A 19832-nucleotide genomic window follows, 5' to 3' on the forward strand; every position below is an offset into this window, starting at 1 on the left:
TTATAAATAAAGGTTTATTAAAAAAAAAAAAAAATTGCCTCTGCGCATAGCATAGATCTAACGAATCGATGACTAAATTAATCGCCAACTATTTTCATAATCGAATTTAATCGATTAGTTGTTGCAGCCCTAGTGCAAACAAGCTTTTTTGTGTGTCTTTCTCGCCATCTCCGAGTTTAATTTAAATGTCAAAGTTGACCAACTTCTCGGTTTTAAGATCACAACCTTCTACAATACAGGTGAGAGGCATGATGTATAATCTAGAATTAACTTTTACCAGCTCAGAGGCGGTGCAGCAGCTCAGTATGTCAATAGCTGCATAAGCTAGTTACCTCTCTGCGCTGCCGATAATAGTAGTTCCTCTGCGTTAGCGCTTATAATAACAATAGCGCTAATACTTGGTTAATATTCAGGTCGCGACATATAAATGGAGTATTTTGGATGTTTTTAGAGGTCTTTATGGGTGCAATAGATTACTCCTATTAGCTTCATCGTTAGCCACCTCGTATATTATAATTAGAATGCATAAAAAAAGAAAGACATGTATGTACTTTTCTTACACAGGGATTGTAAATGATGGGTAAAATTCCCCCCCAAAAGTACAGTTCCCCTTTAAATTGCACAAACAAAGACTCCCTAATTTTGAGTGACCTGAACATAATCTGGACTGTACATACATTTTTATTTTTTTTTATTTTTTTATTTTTTTGAAAATGTAATTTTGTTTATATATTATTTGCAATCTGTTGTGTTCCCCAATTTTTTTTATTATTATTTTTTTTATTTTTTTCAGTGTACCGGTACATGAATGAAGGCGTGTGTTGCTGAACCCGACTTGGACATTATCTGGACTAGACCTGGTTTCAAAAACCCTTTAAACAAATCTAATTTCCTTTACAACCTGGTCTGGTGAAGATAGGGTCCTTTTTTTCTTTTCTTTTTTTTTTCAGATAAGATACATAAATATTTTCTTGGATAAAAAAGAAAGTAAAACAATATAAAAATAATTACATAAAAATAAAAATAGTAATTAAATGAAAATGTTAGTGGACCAGCAGCACATACAATCAAGTGTGCTTCAGGGACTGTGTCCCTTGCAGAAGTGTTGTCCATGTTGTGGGAACCAGAATATTGGTAGCAGAAAGAAACAACCCCTTTTGTGTGAGTGGGTGTGTATGAGTGTGAATGGGGGAGGGAGGTTTTTTTTTGGGGTTGATGCACTAGTTCAGGGGTCTGCAACCCGCGGCTCCGGAGCCGCATGCGGCTCTTTGACCACTCTGATGCGGCTCAGCTGCATACTTGCCGACCCTCCCGATTTTCCCGGCCGGATTTCAGTGCCTCTCCCGGAAATCTCCCGGGGCAAATGTTCTCCGATTTTCACCCGGACAACAATATTGAGGGCGTGCCGTGATGGCACTGCCTTTATTAGCGTCCTCTACAACCTGTCGTCGCGTCCGCTTTTTCATCATACTGTCTGCGTGCCAGCCCAGTCACATGTTGTATGCGGCCTTCGCTTACACACGTAAGTGACTGCAAGCATACTTGGGCAACAGCCATACAGGTCACACTGAGGGCGGTCGTATAAACAACTTTAACACTGCTACAAATATGCGCCACACTGTGAATCCACACCAAACAAGAATGACAAACACATTTCGGGAGAACATCCGCACCGTAACACAACATAAACACAACAGAACAAATACCCAGAATCCCATGCAGCACTAACTCTTCTGGGCTACATTATACACCCCCGCTACCCCCTCCGTGCGTTGGTTGAGATGGCCGGGGTTGATGTGTGGGGGGGCGGGGTTTGGTGGTAGCGGGGGTGTATAATGTAGCCCGGAAGAGTTAGTGCTGCATGGGATTCTGGGTATTTGTTCTGTTGTGTTTTTGTTGTGTTACGGTGCGGATGTTCTCCCGAAATGTGTTTGCCATTCTTGTTTGGTGTGGGTTGACAGTGTGGCGCATATTTGTAACAGTGTTAAAGTTGTTTATACGGCCACCCTTAGTGTGACCTGTATGGCTGTTGCCCAAGTATGCCTTGCAGTCACTCATGTGTGTCTGCAAAAGCCTCATATAACATGTAACTGGGCTGGCACGCTGCATGTACAGGTTGTAGTGGTCGCCAAAGGCAGTGCCATCACGGCACGCCCTTACTATTGTTTGGGTGAAAATCAGCAGACATTCGAGAGAATAGTTGCCCTGAAGTTCGGGAGACTCCCGGAAAAATCGGGAGGGTTGGAAAGTATGACGCTGTCAAGCGCCATTCATATAAAACTTGCGGGCCGCACTAACATTACATTTTCATAGTAAGGTGCGGGCCGCGTGTCTGACACCCCTGGTTTATACATAGCACAAAACAAAAAAAAACATTCTATGGAGTGTTATTTCATTTTAAATTTCAAAAGAGTTTTGTGGCTCCCATTGTTTTCTTTCGTTTGTGAAACGGGTCAAAATGGCTCTTTGAGTGGTAAAGGTTGCCGACCCCTGCACTAGTTGAAAGTGTATCGTGTTTTTTTTCTATGTTGATTTAATAAAAAAAGAAGAAGAAAAAAAAAAAAGACTTGTGACTTGACTTTCGACTTGCCGTCACACAGTTGAGATTTGACTCAGACTTGGAAGTTGTGACTCATGAGTCGTGAGAAGGAATGCAATGATAAACCCCAAGGTTAGAATTACCGGTTTAAATAAAATTATTGTAAAAACCGTGATTGATAACAATTTGATAAACATCTTCGGCTGCGGTGACACTGCTCAATTACAGGAGAAACAAGCTAGTGCTAGTGAGCTTTAATGTTAACATGAATTAAAAATGACCTTCCCCAATTGAAACCTGTATAAACACAATGCTGTCTGAGCAACTAAGATATTCAATTGTACACATTAGGATATGATAGGATAGGATAGGTCAGGGGTCGGCAACCCAAAATGTTGAAAGAGCCATATTGGACCAAAAATACAAAAACAAATCTGTCTGGAGCCGCAACAAATTAAAAGCCATATTACATACAGATAGTGTGTCATGAGATATACATTGAAATGAGATGACTTAAAGGAAACTAAATGAGCTCAAATATAGCTACAAATTAGGCATAATGATGCAATATGTACATATAGCTAGCCTAAATAGTATGTTAGCATCGATTAGCTTGCAGTCTTGCAGTGACCAACTATGTCTGATTAGCACTCCACACAAGTCAATAACATCAACAAAACTCACCTTTGTGCATTCATGCACAACGTTAAAAGTTTGGTGGACAAAATGAGACAGAAAAAGAAGTGGCATAAAACACGTCCTTGAAAGTCGGAGAAAGTTATACATGTAAACAAACTACGGTGAGTTCAAGGACCGCCAAAATTAGTAGGACAAAACGGCGCTCGCCAAATACTTGAGTCAGTGAAGCATGTTTAATATAAACAGTGGGATTTATAACAATTAAATGATAATGATAAATAAATGGGTTGTACTTGTATAGCGCTTTTCTACCTTCAAGGTACTCAAAGCGCTTTGACACTACTTCCACATTTACCCATTCACACACACATTCACACACTGATGGAGGGAGCTGCCATGCAAGGCGCTAACCAGCACCCATCAGGAGCAAGGGTGAAGTGTCTTGCTCAGGACACAACGGACATGACGAGGTTGGTACTAGGTGGGGATTGAACCAGGGACCTTTGGGTTGCGCACGGCCACTCTCCCACTGCGCCACGCCGTCCCTTAATTAGGGAGGTTTGTGTCATGTTTGGCCTCCTACAGAAACCATATTAAAACAAAAAGTATATTTTTTTCCCCTCGTCTTTTTCCATTTTTCATACATTTTTGAAAAAGCTCCAGAGAGCCACTAGGGCGGCGCTAAAGAGCCGCGGGTTGCCGACCCCTGGGATAGGTCTTTATTGTCATTGCACAAGTAGAACGAAACTTTGTTTTCAGCACAAACCCGTTCAAGATTAGACAAACAAACAGTGTACAGGGTTACAGAACAGGAACGCTGATGGGTCGCCACAAGGCACCCCATAAAAGATGGGGGAAAAGGTAAAACGCTGGGGAAGGATGAGTAAAAAAATACTAGTATATACTAGTGTGTATATATATATATATATATATATATATATACTAGTATTTTTTTACTTATATATACATATATATATATATATATATATATATATATATATATATATATATATATATATATATATATATATATATATATATATATATATATATATATATATATACACAGTTATATACTAATATATTTTTACTTATATATATGTATATATATATGTATATATATATATATATATGTATATATATATATATATATATATATATGTATGTATATATATGTATATATATATATATATGTATGTATGGATGTGCACACTAATCTAAAAAGAGGAAATGATGCAATTCTGCATACGTCAGTAGCCAAAGGAGGAGCCTTATGGACAAATTATTAATATCCATCCATCCATATTAAAAATAAACAAACGTAATACATTCAGATTTTAGAATATATAAAAATAATATATGATTTGATAAAAAATTACCATATGTTAATATACAATACAATAATTAAATCATCGATTTATAATTGAATCATAGCCACTAAATCGAATCACAAGGTGCCCAAAGATTCCCAACTCTATTAATAATAGATGATATAGGAAAGTATATACTTTTAATCAAAAATATAGCAATGTAGTATTATATCAGATTTTATCTGATGAAAAAAAATTTATTTGTGACTTGGAATGAAACACTCAGACTTGAGATTTAACTTGGACTTTAACTTGGAGATTTAAACTTGACAAATTACTGGTGAACATCTTTGAAGGTGCCACGTGTCGTCATCGAGCGAGGGCGGCCTTAGCTGTGTTAGCTCATCGTGAGTTGTAGCCGACAGAAGCTCCCGATTAATGGGTTATGGTAAGTTCACTTTATTTTGGTTTACTATACCTGGAATGATAACCAAAAGCGCTTTATGTTATACATCAGATTCACGCATTTATACACTTGACAGGCAAGGTGCTAACCACGACCCACCAGGGGCAGTTAGGGGTTTAGGCCCCTTCTGCACTAAGGTTATCCAGAGTAATTCCCACCTAACCTTATCCTTGTCCACACACACAATGGTCGTTTCAGACCCCCTCACCCCGCCGTCCGCCGGCGCAACGCGACCTAGTATGCCATACTTGCCAACCCTCCCGGATTTTCCGGGAGACTCCCGAAATTCAGCGCCTCTCCCGAAAACCTCCCGGGACAAATTTTCTACCGAAATTCAGGCGGAGCTGGAGGCCACGCCCCCTCCAGCTCCATGCGGACCTGAGTCCGCTTTCCCACAATATAAAGAACGTCTACAGTAAAGCAGTCCGTCTGCCGTAAACAGCAATGTTGTGACACTCTTAAACAGGACAATACTGCCATCTAGTGCATTTGATGAAAGCACTTTTGTGCGTGCCACATAGCAATGCATTATCAGAGAGGGTGTTCAGCATGGTTAGAAAGATAGTGACATAGAATAGAACAAGGATGGACAATTCAACCCTTAACTCAACAATGAGTAGATGAGTGTTATGTGTGTGTATATGTGTAAATAAATGAACACTGAAATTCAAGTATTTCTTTTATTTATATATATATATATATATATATATATATATCCATATCCATCCATCCATCCATTTACTACCGCTTATTCCCTTCAGGGTCGCGGGGATATATATATATATATATATATATATATATATATATGAAATACTTGACTTGGTGAATTCTAGCTGTAAATATACTCCTCCCCTCTTAACCACGCCCCCAACCACGCCCCCGCCCCAACCACGCCCCTCGCACCCACCCCCCACCTCCCGAAATTGGAGGTCTCAAGGTTGGCAAGTATGTAGTATGCATGCACGGAAAATGCGCAAGTCATAGTCACCTCCAGTATTGCTTTGTGTGCAAGTTCTTAAATTTAACTTATCTGAACAATATCCAGTGTTGTGGTATTTCAATGAACTGGAATTTAGTGTGCTGTAGGGCCCTATTGTAGTGAATCACACCTGAGCCATCATAAACTAATCAAATCTTTAATGGACACTTGAAAGTAAACAATATGATAAATAACTTTTTACATCAATCAATGTAGGGATCTAGATATCTGGTCAGGACACTCCTCACTCTTTTGCCTTCACCTTCATTGTCCATTCGTTTTTGGTGACTTTATATACCCTGGACCTAGACTAGGGGTCGGCAACCTTTACCAGTCAAAGAGCCATTTTGACCAGTTTCACAAATTAAAGAAAACAATGGTAGCCACAAAAATCTTTTGAAATTTAAAATGAAATAACACTGCATACAAAGTTTTTTTTTTGCTTTGTGCTATGTATAAACCAAGGGTCTCAGACACGCGGCCCACACCTTAATATGAAAATTGAATGTTAGTGCGGCCCACGGGTTTTATATGAATGGCGCTTGACAGCGCCATACTTGTCAACCCTCCCGATTTTTCTGGCAAACCACAAATTTCAAGGCAACTATTCTCTTGAACGTTCCGTGATGGTACAGCATTTAGCGCTTATTGCAACCAGCGTGCCGGCCCTGCCACACGTTGTATGGGGTTTCTGCTTGCTCAGCGACAGCAAGGCATACTTGCTCAACAACCACACAGGTTACACTGACGGTGGCGGTATAAAAAACTTTAACACTCTTACTAATAATGCGCCACACTGTGAACCCACACCAAACAAGAATGACAAACACATGTCGGGAGAACATCTGCACCGTAACACAACATAAACACAACAGCACAAATACCCAGAATCCCATGCAGCCCTGACTCTTCCGGGCTACATTATACACTCCCGCTACCAAACCTCGCCGCACCTCAACCGACGCACGGAGTGGGGAAGGGGGGTTTGATGTGTGAGGGAGCAGGGTTGGGGTGGGGGCGGGGTTTGGTGGTAGCAGGGGTGTACAATGTAGCCCGGAAGAGTCAGGGCTGCATGGGATTCTGGGTATTTGTTCTGTTGTGTTTATGTTGTGTTAAGGTGCAGATGTTCTCCCGAAATGTGTTTGTCATTCTTGTTTGGTTTTGGTTCAAAGTGTGGCGCATTATTAGTAAGAGTGTTAAAGTTGTTTTATATGGCCACCGTCAGTGTAACCTGTGTGGCTGTTGACCAAGTATGCCTTGCTGTCTCTTAAGTGTGCAAGCAAAAGATGCATACAACAAGAGGCTGTGCTGGCACGCTGTTTGTACAGATTGCAGAGGGCGCTAAATGCTGTACCGTCGTGGTACGACCTTATAATTATTGTTAGGGTGAAATTCGGATAATATTAATCCCGGGAGTTTTCTGCGAGAGGCACTGAAATCCGAAAGTCTCCCGGGAAAATCGGGAGGGTCAGCAAGTATGCAGCTGAGCCGCATCAGAGTGATCAAAGAGCCGCATGCGGCTCCGGAGCCGCGGGTTGCAGACCCCTGACCTAGACGTTGAGTCTGCGACATACATGGCGGACAATAACTGATACAGCCTGCTTTGCCAGTCCAAAAGCATTCGCTGTCTTCTGTAGTCTTCCCTCGTCGGTCAGGTAATACAAAGCACACGCTACCTTTTTTTAAATCGCATCCCCGGGATCCTGCATTCTCGTTGTCTCTCCTTTGACAAATGGACGAAGTTTTTCGGGAAGTGGAATCAAAGCTGACCTGGACATTCGAAAGTTCTCTTGCCGCCTGAGAAGTGTTGTATCCCAAATAGCGGCAATGGCTTTCTCTTAAAAGGGAACATTATCACAATTTCAGAAGGGTTAAAACCATTAAAAATCAGTTCCCAGTGGCTTATTTTATTTTTCGAAGTTTTTTTCAAAATTTTACCCATCACGCAAAATCCCTAAAAAAAGCTTCAAAGTGCCTGATTTTAACCATCATTATAAACACCCGTCCATTTTCCTGTGACGTCACATAGTGAAGCCAACACAAACAAACATGGCGCATAGAACAGCAAGCTATAGCGACATTAGCTCGGATTCAGAATCGGATTTCAGCGGCTTAAGCGATTCAACAGATTACGCATGTATTGAAACGGATGGTTGTAGTGTGGAGGCAGGTAGCGAAAACGAAATTGAAGAAGAAACTGAAGCTATTGAGCCATATCGGTTTGAACCGTATGCAAGCGAAACCGACGAAAACGACACGACAGCCAGCGACACGGGAGAAAGCGAGGACGAATTCGGCGATCGCCTTCTAACCAACGATTGGTATGTGTTTGTTTGGCATTAAAGGAAACTAACAACTATGAACTAGGTTTACAGCATATGAAATACATTTGGCAACAACATGCACTTTGAGAGTGCAGACAGCCCATTTCAGGCGCGCTAAGAACATATATTTTTCCACGATTTCAGCACTCAGGTTAACCATACCTAAATAGACACAAAATACTGCATTACACAAGACTACCCGAATGTACTCGAATGATTGAAAAAAAAAATTGTTTTTAAGCTAAATTATTGGTAAACACAGTTTATGTATAATAATTTACGTAAAACCGTGAGTAATGAATAAAGTTTTCATCAATTAATATATTCTGTAGACATACCCTCATCCGGCTCTCTTTTCCTGAAAGTTGATCTGTCCAGTCCAGTTGGAAATGCATCTGCTTTGAGTGTCGCAGGATATCCACACATTCTTGCCATCTCTGTCGTAGCATAGCTTTCGTCGGTAAAGTGTGCGGAACAAACGACTGACCATTTCGTCGGCTTTCCCCACAGCCTCGTATTTTGAACAAATTTCGTCCAATTTCTTGCCACTTTCGCATCTTTGGGCCACTGGTGCAACTTGAATCCGTCCCTGTTCGTGTTGTTACACCCTCCGACAACACACCGACGAAAGTTGTGACGTCACATCCAGGGGGTTTAGCTCGCTCGTCTGCGGGAACAAACTGCCGCCATTGCTTGCCGTGCTAGCGAGGTCCTTTGTCCCTGAATTGCTCACACACTCCGGCAGATTCAATGGGGGTCAGATTTCTTTGACTTTATCGTTGGAAATGCATCTGCTTTGAGTGTCGCAGGATATCCACACATTCTTGCCATCTCTGTCGTAGCATAGCTTTCGTCGGTAAAGTGTGCGGAACAAACGTCCAATTTCTTGCCACTTTCGCATCTTTGGGCCACTGGTGCAACTTGAATCCGTCCCTGTTCGTGTTGTTACACCCTCCGACAACACACCGACGAGGCATGATGTCTCCAAGGTACGGAAAACAGTCGAAAAAACGGAAAATAACAGAGCTAATTTGACTCGGTGTTTGAGAAAATGGCGGATTGCTTCCCGATGTGACGTCATCGCTCCGAGAGCGAATAATAGAAAGGCGTTTAATTCGCCAAAATTCACCCATTTAGAGTTCGGAAATCAGTTAAAAAAATAAATGGTCTTTTTTCTGCAACATCAAGGTATATATTGACGCTTACATAGGTCTGGTGATAATGTTCCCCTTTAAGGTATTCATGTGTGAGTTCTACAAGCGTCTGTACATGTAGAAGAAGGAGAAACACGGGCATGTCTAGATGACTCGCCTCCATATTTCCAGTGGTTAGCTCCGAGTTACGAAACCGCTTTATTATGAAGCTGACTGTGGCGCGTTCTTTCTGACGTCACTTCCTGTGTGGGGCGCGGTCTTTCTGGCATCACTTCCTCTCCGAACTCGGTTTGTAAACGATCGAGGAGTCCATACAAAGCTAAGAGCTGCAGATTCAAGAAACACACGGCGCATTTACCTGTGTAAAAAATGATCCAAGAAGGGGAACCTTAAACGATGGTTTAGTGTGGCTGACACGGTGCTTAGGCTAAATAATTATTCGTTTAATGAGTTATCCGACTTAATGTAGACAGGGCCTTTGTGTCTCGCAGGGACACCACAACATGGTTATCGGTTACAACAGTGTTTTTCAACCTTTTTTGAGCCAAGGCACATTTTGTTTCATTGAAAAAATCCAAGGGCACACCACCAGCAGAAATCATTAAAATAGGAAACTCGATATTGACAATAAAAAGACATCGGATATGAATTTAAACCATAACCAAGCATGCAACACTATAGCGCTTGTCTCAAAGTAGGTGTACTGTCACCACCTGTTACATCATCCCCTGACTTATTAGGAGTTTTTTGCTGTTTTCCTGTGTGTCGTGTTTTAGTTCTTGTCTTGCGCTCCTATTTTGGTGGCTTTTCCTGTTTTGTTGGTATTTTCCTGTAGCAGTTTCATGTCTTCCTTTAAGCGCTATTCCCCACACCTACTTTGTTTTAGCAAACAAGAATATTTCAGTTGTTTTTATCCTTCTTCATACCTGCCAACTACTCCGGTTTTCCCGTAATTAGTACGGGTTTCATCAACCTATTCCGGGTTACGGTTGCAGTGATAAAAAATACGGTTTTTCATTAATAAAAAAAAAAAAAAAAAAAAAATGTAATGCGCGAGGCACCGCTGCCAAGCACGAGGCACCTGTTGCCATTGTTTCCAAACGAGCGAACGATCATGGAATCAGCCGGAGAAAAATCGCAAGCGAGTCTTAAACCGAAAAGAAAACTGCAGTCATTCCGTGAAGAATATTCAAAAGCCTATCCGGGAATAATTATCCGTTCCAAAAAGGGTGAAAACTACGCGAATTGCACCTTGTGCAGACAAGATTTTTCGATCGGACACGGAGGAATTAGCGATGTAAAAGACCACGTTGGGACAAAAAAACACAAGTCTAATGCCGTTGCTAGCGATACAAGTGGAAAACTTTCAACGTTTTTCGGATTTTAGCCACAAAAAGGTAATGACACCAATGTTATCTATTGGAATTGTTTAGTACTGTTATACTGTTAAAAGTGTTTATACTATTTATGCTTTCAAGTCCAAGTTGAAGAAATCTTGTTAAATGTTGACAGCATAACTACCAAAATACAGAAGTATGTCCTTAATATTTTTGCAGTGCTATTTCTGTTGAAAAGTTAAAATGATTACATTAGAGATGTGATGTGCCACTTTTCAAGTGTCTGATGGCTTAAATTAATTTTCATTAATTTTTCATATTTTGAATTCTTTTGAAAGGCTTACAAAAAAACTACATTTGAATTGTAATTCCATGCTATTGACAGGACTATTAATTTTAATGAAGTTAGCTTACCATGTTTACAGTATGATAATTGTGATAGAAATGTGAATTTTAGGCACAGAATATTTTATACAATTGAACAAGGCAGTAGATTATACAAGCTTGGACAGAAAGTTAATAATGACACCAATTTTTTTTTTTATGGAATTGTTTAGTACTGTTTTACCATTTGTTTACTGTAAAAAGTGTTTATACTTTCAATTAACAAATTGAAGTCTTGTGAAAGGTTGACAGGATAACTGGCATTAACTGTCAAAATAATTTCAAACTATTGAAGTTAGCTTACAGAATAAACATGTCAATCAACCCATATGATTTTTGCTGTAATATTTTTGTTTTGAAAAGTCACTGTGACTGATAGAAAAGTGATGGTTTTAGCAACATTTTAACCTGTCTGAATGCTAATAATCATTTTGCGTCGGGGGGCGAAGCCTGAACCCCCCACCAGGACTTTGTCCTGGACCTACCGGGGCCTGCGGCCCCTGGACCCTGGCTACTAGGTTTTTCTGATTTCAAAAGTTGGCAGGTATGCTTCTTTGTGGGGACATTGTTGATCGTCATGTCATGTTCGGATGTACTTTGTGGACGCCGTCTGCTCCACACGCTGTAAGTCTTTGCTGTCGTCCAGCATTCTGTTTTTTTTCACTTTGTCGCCAATTCAGTTGTAGTTTCGTTCTGCATAGCCTTCCCTAAGCTTCAATGCCTTTTTTTAGGGGCACTCACCTTTTGTTTAATTTTCAGTTTAAGCATTAGATACCTTTTTACCTGCACGCTGCCTCCCGCTGTCTGCATATTGTGATCACGACAAAGAAATGAGCTACCTGCTGCCACCTACTGATATGGAAGAGTATTACACGGTTACTCTGCCGAGCACCGACACTCAACAACACATCATTTGCAGACTATAATTACCGGTTTGCAAAAAATATTTTTTACCCCAAATCGGTGAAATTAGATAATCTCCCACGGCACAGTAGTGTGCCGCGGCACAGTGGTTGAAAAACACAGGGTTACAAGACGGCCACCCTACCCACTAAGCCAGTGTTTTTCAACCTTTTTTGAGCCTAGGCACATTTTTTGCGTTGAAAAAATGCGGAGGCACACCACCAGCAGAAATCATTAAAAAACAAAACTCAGTTGACAGTAAAAAGTCGTTGTCGTAATTGTTGGATATGACTTTAAAGCATAACCAAGCATGCACCACTATAGCTCTTGTCTCAAAGTAGGTGCACTGTCACCACCTGTCACATCACACCCTGACTTATTTGGACTTTTTTGCTGTTTTCCTGTGTGTAGTGTTTTAGTTCTTGTCTTGCGCTCCTATTTTGGTGACTTTTTCTCTTTTTTTGGTATTTTCCTGTAGCAGTTTGTCTTCCTTTGAGCGATATTTCCCGCATCGACTTTGTTTTAGCAACCAAGAATATTTCAGTTGTTTTTATCCTTCTTTGTGGGGACATTGTTGATTGTCATGTTCGGATGTACATTGTGGACGCCGTCTTTGCTCCACAGCAAGTCTTTGCTGTCGTCCAGCATTCTATTTGTTTACTTTGTAGCCAGTTCAGTTTTAGTTTCGTTCTGCATAGCCTTCCTTTAGCTTCAATGCCTTTTCTTAGGGACACTCACCTTTTGTTTATTTTTGGTTTAAGCATTAGACACAATTTTACCTGCACACTGCCTCCCGCTGTTTCCGACATCTACAAAGCAATTAGCTGCCACCTACTGATATGGAAGAGTATTACACGGTTACTCTGCCGAGCTCTAGACAGCACCGACACTCAACAACAACACATCATTTGCAGAATATAATTACTGGTTTGAAAAAAATATTTTTAACCCAAATAGGTGAAATTAAACAATCTCCCACGGCACACCAGACTGTATCTCACGGCACACTAGTGTGCCGCGGCACAGTGGTTGAAAAACACTGCACTGAGCCATGCCGCCCAAATGTTATGTTCACTGTTTTGGTGCCGCTTGGTTATAAATCGCAAAGCCGTGATGTTTTTGACCTTCTGTTGGCCTGCAGACGTCCAGCAGCTGATTGGTCGTCAAGAGGAACGTCACCCTCAACAGCAGGGGGAGAGCTCTGCTTTGAAGCCTGAGAATCCACAGCCCCAGCACATTAAAGAGGAAGAGGAGGAACTCTGGATTACCCAGAAGGGAGAGTGTCGTCGAAGGCAGAAGGAAGCTGAACTCACCAAGTTGCCACTGACTGTTGTTTCTGTGAAAACTGAAGACGATGACGAGAAACCAGAAGCACACAACTTCTTAGCTCCACTATCAGATAGTGATGACACGTCACACTCTGATGAGGATAAAGACAGGGACTACACCCTTTTGAGCGGTGCTGCAGACTGTGAAGGTGAAATGAGGACCCACACTGACTACAAACATTCTGAATACTCTGAAAAGGAGACAGGTAAAGAACATTTGACCTGCTCAGTTTGCGCCAAAAGCTTTTCTAAAAAGAGTGATTTCACTCGACACGGGCGTACACACACAGGAGAGAAACCCTTTAGGTGTGTAGTTTGTGGTAAAGATTTCTCTCAGAAAGTAACCATGAAGTCACACATGAGAACGCACACAGGCGAAAAACCCTTCAAGTGTTTAGTTTGCGATAAAAGATTCAGTTACAATGCATCTGTGGTATCACACATGAGAACGCACACGGGAGAAAAACCCTTTAGATGTACGGTTTGCGATAAAAGATTCTCTCACAATGCCACTTTGGTAACCCACATGAGAACACACACAGGAGAAAAGCCCTTCAGATGCTTGGTGTGCGAGGAAAGCTTTTCTTACAGATACAGTTTGACTCAACATATGAGGACACACACAGGATAAATGCCCTTTTGTTGTTCAGTTTGTGGTAAAACATTCTCTCAAAAGGTAAATATGGACTCACACATGACAACACACACAGGGAAAAAGTTTAAATGCTCCATTTGCCACCTTTTCTTACAGATATAGTTTGACTCAACACATGCGAAAGCACACCGGAGAAAAACCTTTTAGTTGTTCAGTTTGTGATAAAAGATTCTCACAGAAATAAACTGTTATAGCATATGAGAACGCACACAGGAGAAAAACCTTTTAGATGTTCAGTTTCTCTCACAATGCAACTTTGGTATCCCACATGCGAACACACACGGGAGAAAGACCTTTTAAATGCTCCATTTGCCGGGAAACCTTTTCTTACAGATATAGTTTGACTCAACACATGCGAAAGCACACCGGAGAAAAACCTTTTAGTTGTTCAGTTTGCTTTAAAAGATTCTCCCAAAAAGTTAATATGGAGTCACACATGAGAACACACACAGGAGTAAAATCATTCAGTTGCTCAGTTTGTGGTAAAAACTATTCTTATGAGAAAAGTTTGACCACAATGTAGAATAAATGTTGATGCTGTCCGGTTTATGCGAAATAATTCACCAAGTTACCTGAAAAGCGATGATCAGCAGTTTACTTTGTGAGTGCCAAGTTAGTGTGCCGCAAGGAACAGCAGCTACACAACTTTAAATCAAACCTGATGTAGGGCTGCACCATTTTGGATCAAATAAGGCGATTCTCTTTTTCCACTAGTACTTATTTTACCACTGATTTTAAAAAGCATGCAATATATGTGCAATATATTTTGTTCAGTGGCCACCGTGATTTTAATTGTATTTTAAGTATTTGACATGTAACATGTGTCTCTTTATATTAAGGATGCACAATACTTTTCTCTCATGCCGATATTGACAACTTACTGCTTTTCAAGACCGATACGGTCAGCCGATAATTTTTTAATGTATATTTAACTGTTTGTGAACACCTGGAGGTAAGAGAAACTAAAAAAATAGATTGATATGGCAGACCGTACCTGTAGATCTTTATAGTTTCTGCAACGATGGTAAAGGCCTGGTTGTCAAGTGGCATCAATTTAATATTAAAATCACAGATCGCTTTAGCCATCAGATCGTCTCTGGCAAACTTTTTGCGCTTTTCAAACGCTGCAGCGATAGAAACACGACCTCAGCTTTTCTTTGCGTCAGCTTCTTTAGCAGCACAGGCGTCTCCGCAGGCTTTTTAAACACCTGCCGTCTTAGGTGGCTGATACAGTTTGATGTGTTGGTGCGTGATGTTTTACCCTTCTGCAGAACTTTTGGTGCAAAAAGCACACAAAGTCTTCCTCTGAAACATCGAAGAAGTCCCACACGATCGATGCCATATTTGTTTACATTGAGCTCGGAGAAAGTACAGGTAAAAGCCAGTAAATTAGAATATTTTGAAAAACTTGATTTATTTCAGTAATTGCATTCAAAAGGTGTAACTTGTACATTATATTTATTCATTGCACACAGACTGATGCATTCAAATGTTTATTTCATTTCATTTTGATGATTTGAAGTGGCAACAAATGAAAATCCAAAATTCCGTGTGTCACAAAATTAGAATATTACTTAAGGCTAATACAAAAAAGGGATTTTTAGAAATGTTGGCCAACTGAAAAGTATGAAAATGAAAAATATGAGCATGTACAATACTCAATACTTGGTTGGAGCTCCTTTTGCCTCAATTACTGCGTTAATGCGGCGTGGCATGGAGTCGATGAGTTTCTGGCACTGCTCAGGTGTTATGAGAGCCCAGGTTGCTCTGATAGTGGCCTTCAACTCTTCTGCGTTTTTGGGTCTGGCATTCTGCATCTTCCTTTTCACAATACCCCACAGATTTTCTATGGGGCTAAGGTCAGGGGAGTTGGCGGGCCAATTTAGAACAGAAATACCATGGTCCGTAAACCAGGCACGGGTAGATTTTGCGCTGTGTGCAGGCGCCAAGTCCTGTTGGAACTTGAAATCTCCATCTCCATAGAGCAGGTCAGCAGCAGGAAGCATGAAGTGCTCTAAAACTTGCTGGTAGACGGCTGCGTTGACCCTGGATCTCAGGAAACAGAGTGGACCGACACCAGCAGATGACATGGCACCCCAAACCATCACTGATGTTGGAAACTTTACACTAGACTTCAGGCAACGTGGATCCTGTGCCTCTCCTGTCTTCCTCCAGACTCTGGGACCTCGATTTCCAAAGGAAATGCAAAATTTGCATGGTTGGGTGATGGTTTGGGGTGCCATGTCATCTGCTGGTGTCGGTCCACTCTGTTTCCTGAGATCCAGGGTCAACGCAGCCGTCTACCAGCAAGTTTTAGAGCACTTCATGCTTCCTGCTGCTGACCTGCTCTATGGAGATGGAGATTTCAAGTTCCAACAGGACTTGGCGCCTGCACACAGCGCAAAATCTACCCGTGCCTGGTTTACGGACCATGGTATTTCTGTTCTAAATTGGCCCGCCAACTCCCCTGACCTTAGCCCCATAGAAAATCTGTGGGGTATTGTGAAAAGGAAGATGCAGAATGCCAGACCCAAAAACGCAGAAGAGTTGAAGGCCACTATCAGAGCAACCTGGGCTCTCATAACACCTGAGCAGTGCCAGAAACTCATCGACTCCATGCCACGCCGCATTAACGCAGTAATTGAGGCAAAAGGAGCTCCAACCAAGTATTGAGTATTGTACATGCTCATATTTTTCATTTTCATACTTGTCAGTTGGCCAACATTTCTAAATTCCCTTTTTTGTATTAGCCTTAAGTAATATTCTAATTTTGTGACACACGGAATTTTGGATTTTCATTTGTTGCCACTTCAAATCATCAAAATGAAATGAAATAAACATTTGAATGCATCAGTCTGTGTGCAATGAATAAATATAATGTACAAGTTACACCTTTTGAATGCAATTACTGAAATAAATCAAGTTTTTCAAAATATTCTAATTTACTGGCTTTTACCTGTATATGACAGGCTTACAGCATTTAAGAGAAAGGTAGCACTTGATTTGCTCACCCTAACCCAAATACAGCACTACAGGGTAAGCTCGCTCTAATGGAGCATTGGAGGATTTTTTTAAAGCAGATATATCGGTGTAACGTCATAATTCTTAATATTGGCCCAATAATTATCGGTCCGATATTTATTGTGCACACCTACTCTATATATACATACAGTTTGTATAAAGTGTATAGTGGGTACAAGAAGTATTTTTCACTACATTTTGGAGTTTTACACCTTACGAGATATGAACAGTACGTAATTGCATGCTAAGTTTATTGTAGCCAAAAGAGAAAACATTTTAAAAATAATATCGACTGAAACATTAATTAAAGGTAATAAAATTATGTGTATTTGATCAAGGGGAGAAAAGTATTTCATTCCCTGCCAACCAGAGAGCCGTCTGACCCCCCACAGGCTGGTTACTGCAGGTGCCTATAAAGCACACAAACGAGTCCTGTCCCTTTAAGAAGGTACGACTCATCTCAACTTGTTTATGGATAAAAGACACCACCATAGACAAGACCAAATCTACCTTAAACAACAGATTGTGTCTTTGCGAGCGGGTCAAATAGTTATTTTACCCACTGTGTGAGAATGTATATACTGTACATCAGTAATATATTCATGTATATCAAGCTGCATGTTCAGGACTTTTTTAATAAATGACATTGTTTTTTTTGTCCAGGCTGAGACCCTTTATTGCCTGCTTTAAAGAAACTTCAAATTGCCGTTTGGCATTTCTTCCTGCGGACTCAGTTAAAGGGAAACATTATCACAATTTCAGAAGGGTTAAAACCATTAAAAATCAGTTCCCAGTGGCTTATTTTATTTTTCGAAGTTTTTTTCAAAATTTTACCCATCACGCAATATCCCTAAAAAAAAAAAAAGCTTCAAAGTGCCTGATTTTAACCACCCGTCCATTTTCCTGTGACGTCACATAGTGATGCCAATACAAACAAACATGGCGGATAGAACAGCAAGGGAAAGCGACATTAGCTCGGATTCAGACTCGGATTTCAGCGGCTTAAGCGATTCAACAGATTACGCATGTATTGAAACGGATGGTTGTAGTGTGGAGGCAGGTAGCGAAAACGAAATTGAAGAAGAAACTGAAGCTATTGAGCCATATCGGTTTGAACCGTATGCAAGCGAAAACGACACGACAGCCATCGACACGGGAGAAAGCGAGGACGAATTTGGCGATCGCCTTCTAACCAACGATTGGTATGTGTTTGTTTGGCATTAAAGGAAACTAACAACTATGAACTAGGTTTACAGCATATGAAATACATTTGGCAACAACATGCACTTTGAGAGTACAGACAGCCCATTTTTCATCAATTAATATATTCTGTAGACATACCCTCATCCGCTCTCTTTTCCTGAAAGCCGATCTGTCCAGTCCAGTTGGAAATGCATCTGCTTTGAGTGTCGCAGGATATCCACACATTCTTGCCATCTCTGTCGTAGCATAGCTTTCGTCGGTAAAGTGTGCGGAACAAACGTCCAATTTCTTGCCACTTTCGCATCTTTGGGCCACTGGTGCAACTTGAATCCGTCCCTGTTCGTGTTGTTACACCCTCCGACAACACACCGACGAGGCATGATGTCTCCAAGGTACGGAAAACAGTCGAAAAAACGGAAAATAACAGAGCTGATTTGATTCGGTGTTTGTAATGTGTTTGAGAAAATGGCGGATTGCTTCCCGATGAGAGCGAATAATAGAAAGGCGTTTAATTCGCCAAAATTCACCCATTTAGAGTTCGGAAATCGGTTAAAAAAATATGGTCTTTTTTTCTACAACATCAAGGTATATATTGACGCTTACATAGGTCTGGTGATAATGTTCCCCTTTAAGGGACGAGGAGGAGTATGGCGTCACATTAGTGCCAAAAATCAGAGTGCATAAAAACTGTTATCGTGCGCTGATTCTCCACTTCGTGCGCGCGCGACACCCTTTTGCGCGCGCGTGGTGCCTTTTTGCGCGCGCGCGGTGCCTTTCTGTGCGTGCGCGGTGCCTTTTTGCGCGCGCGCGGTGTCTTTCTGCGCGCGCGCGACGTCTTTCTGCGCGCTCTCTGTGTACTCCTGGCATCTTTCCTCGCGCTGTCATGTTTCTTTTTGGCACTTTGGGGGCGGGTATGCTTTGACGGCCCCTCCTTTCTGATTGGCTGTGAGCATTTTTCATATGACCAATGATTCTCCAGTGTAGCAACGTTGTAGCCATCTTACCTCGGACATCTAGCCTCAATCATTACATTGATGTCAATGGTACATGTACTAATTAAATTACCATAACTTGCTCGATTTTCGACCAATTTACAAACGGTTTGCCTTGTTACAAATCTTATTACATGTAGATATGACATAAGATGCTGTACCTGTTGAAATTACCTCTTTCGCTTTAAAAAAAAATGACTTAATTGTGCAACATAGTTGTGTAGGGTCAGTGTTAGTCAGTTCTCTGATTATTTTAAACTGTTTCAGAATACATTATTAAAAGCTATTTTTAACATTTTAAAATGTATGTTATTGCTGGTGGACCAGTTCTGGCTGAAAGATGTGATTACCGGTATGGTGTTTGTTGTCTTATTATTTATTTGGGTCACATTTTGTATTACCCTGTATTGTGTTTATGTGGTATGAAATAACCTTCATCAGCGCGCGACATTTTTTTATATGACCCGCCCTGCTATACTTCTGATTGGCTCTGAGCATTTTTCAGCATTTTTCGCCTGACCAATCAGAAAGAAGGGGCCGTCTAAGCATACCCGCCCCCAAAGTGCCAAAAAGAAACATGACAGCGCGAGGAGAGATG

The 19832-nt window shown here is 41.0% G+C and overlaps 1 protein-coding gene across 3 annotated transcripts in view; it reads left to right on the forward strand.

The window, feature by feature from the left end:
- Positions 1-19832, forward strand: part of LOC133578402 (uncharacterized) — a 61774-nt gene that overhangs the window by 11039 nt on the left and 30903 nt on the right. For 2 of the 3 annotated variants that reach the window (XM_061932815.1, XM_061932825.1), the window contains exon 2: positions 13177-13569. In XM_061932815.1, the coding sequence (XP_061788799.1) occupies positions 13177-13569 (393 nt within the window). Of the gene's footprint in view, positions 1-13176; positions 15383-19832 lie in introns of those variants that run through there. The other variant, XM_061932805.1, reaches the window with a different exon arrangement.

This window comes from Nerophis lumbriciformis, linkage group LG03, assembly GCF_033978685.3.
Source record: "Nerophis lumbriciformis linkage group LG03, RoL_Nlum_v2.1, whole genome shotgun sequence".
Classification (NCBI taxonomy): domain Eukaryota; kingdom Metazoa; phylum Chordata; class Actinopteri; order Syngnathiformes; family Syngnathidae; genus Nerophis; species Nerophis lumbriciformis.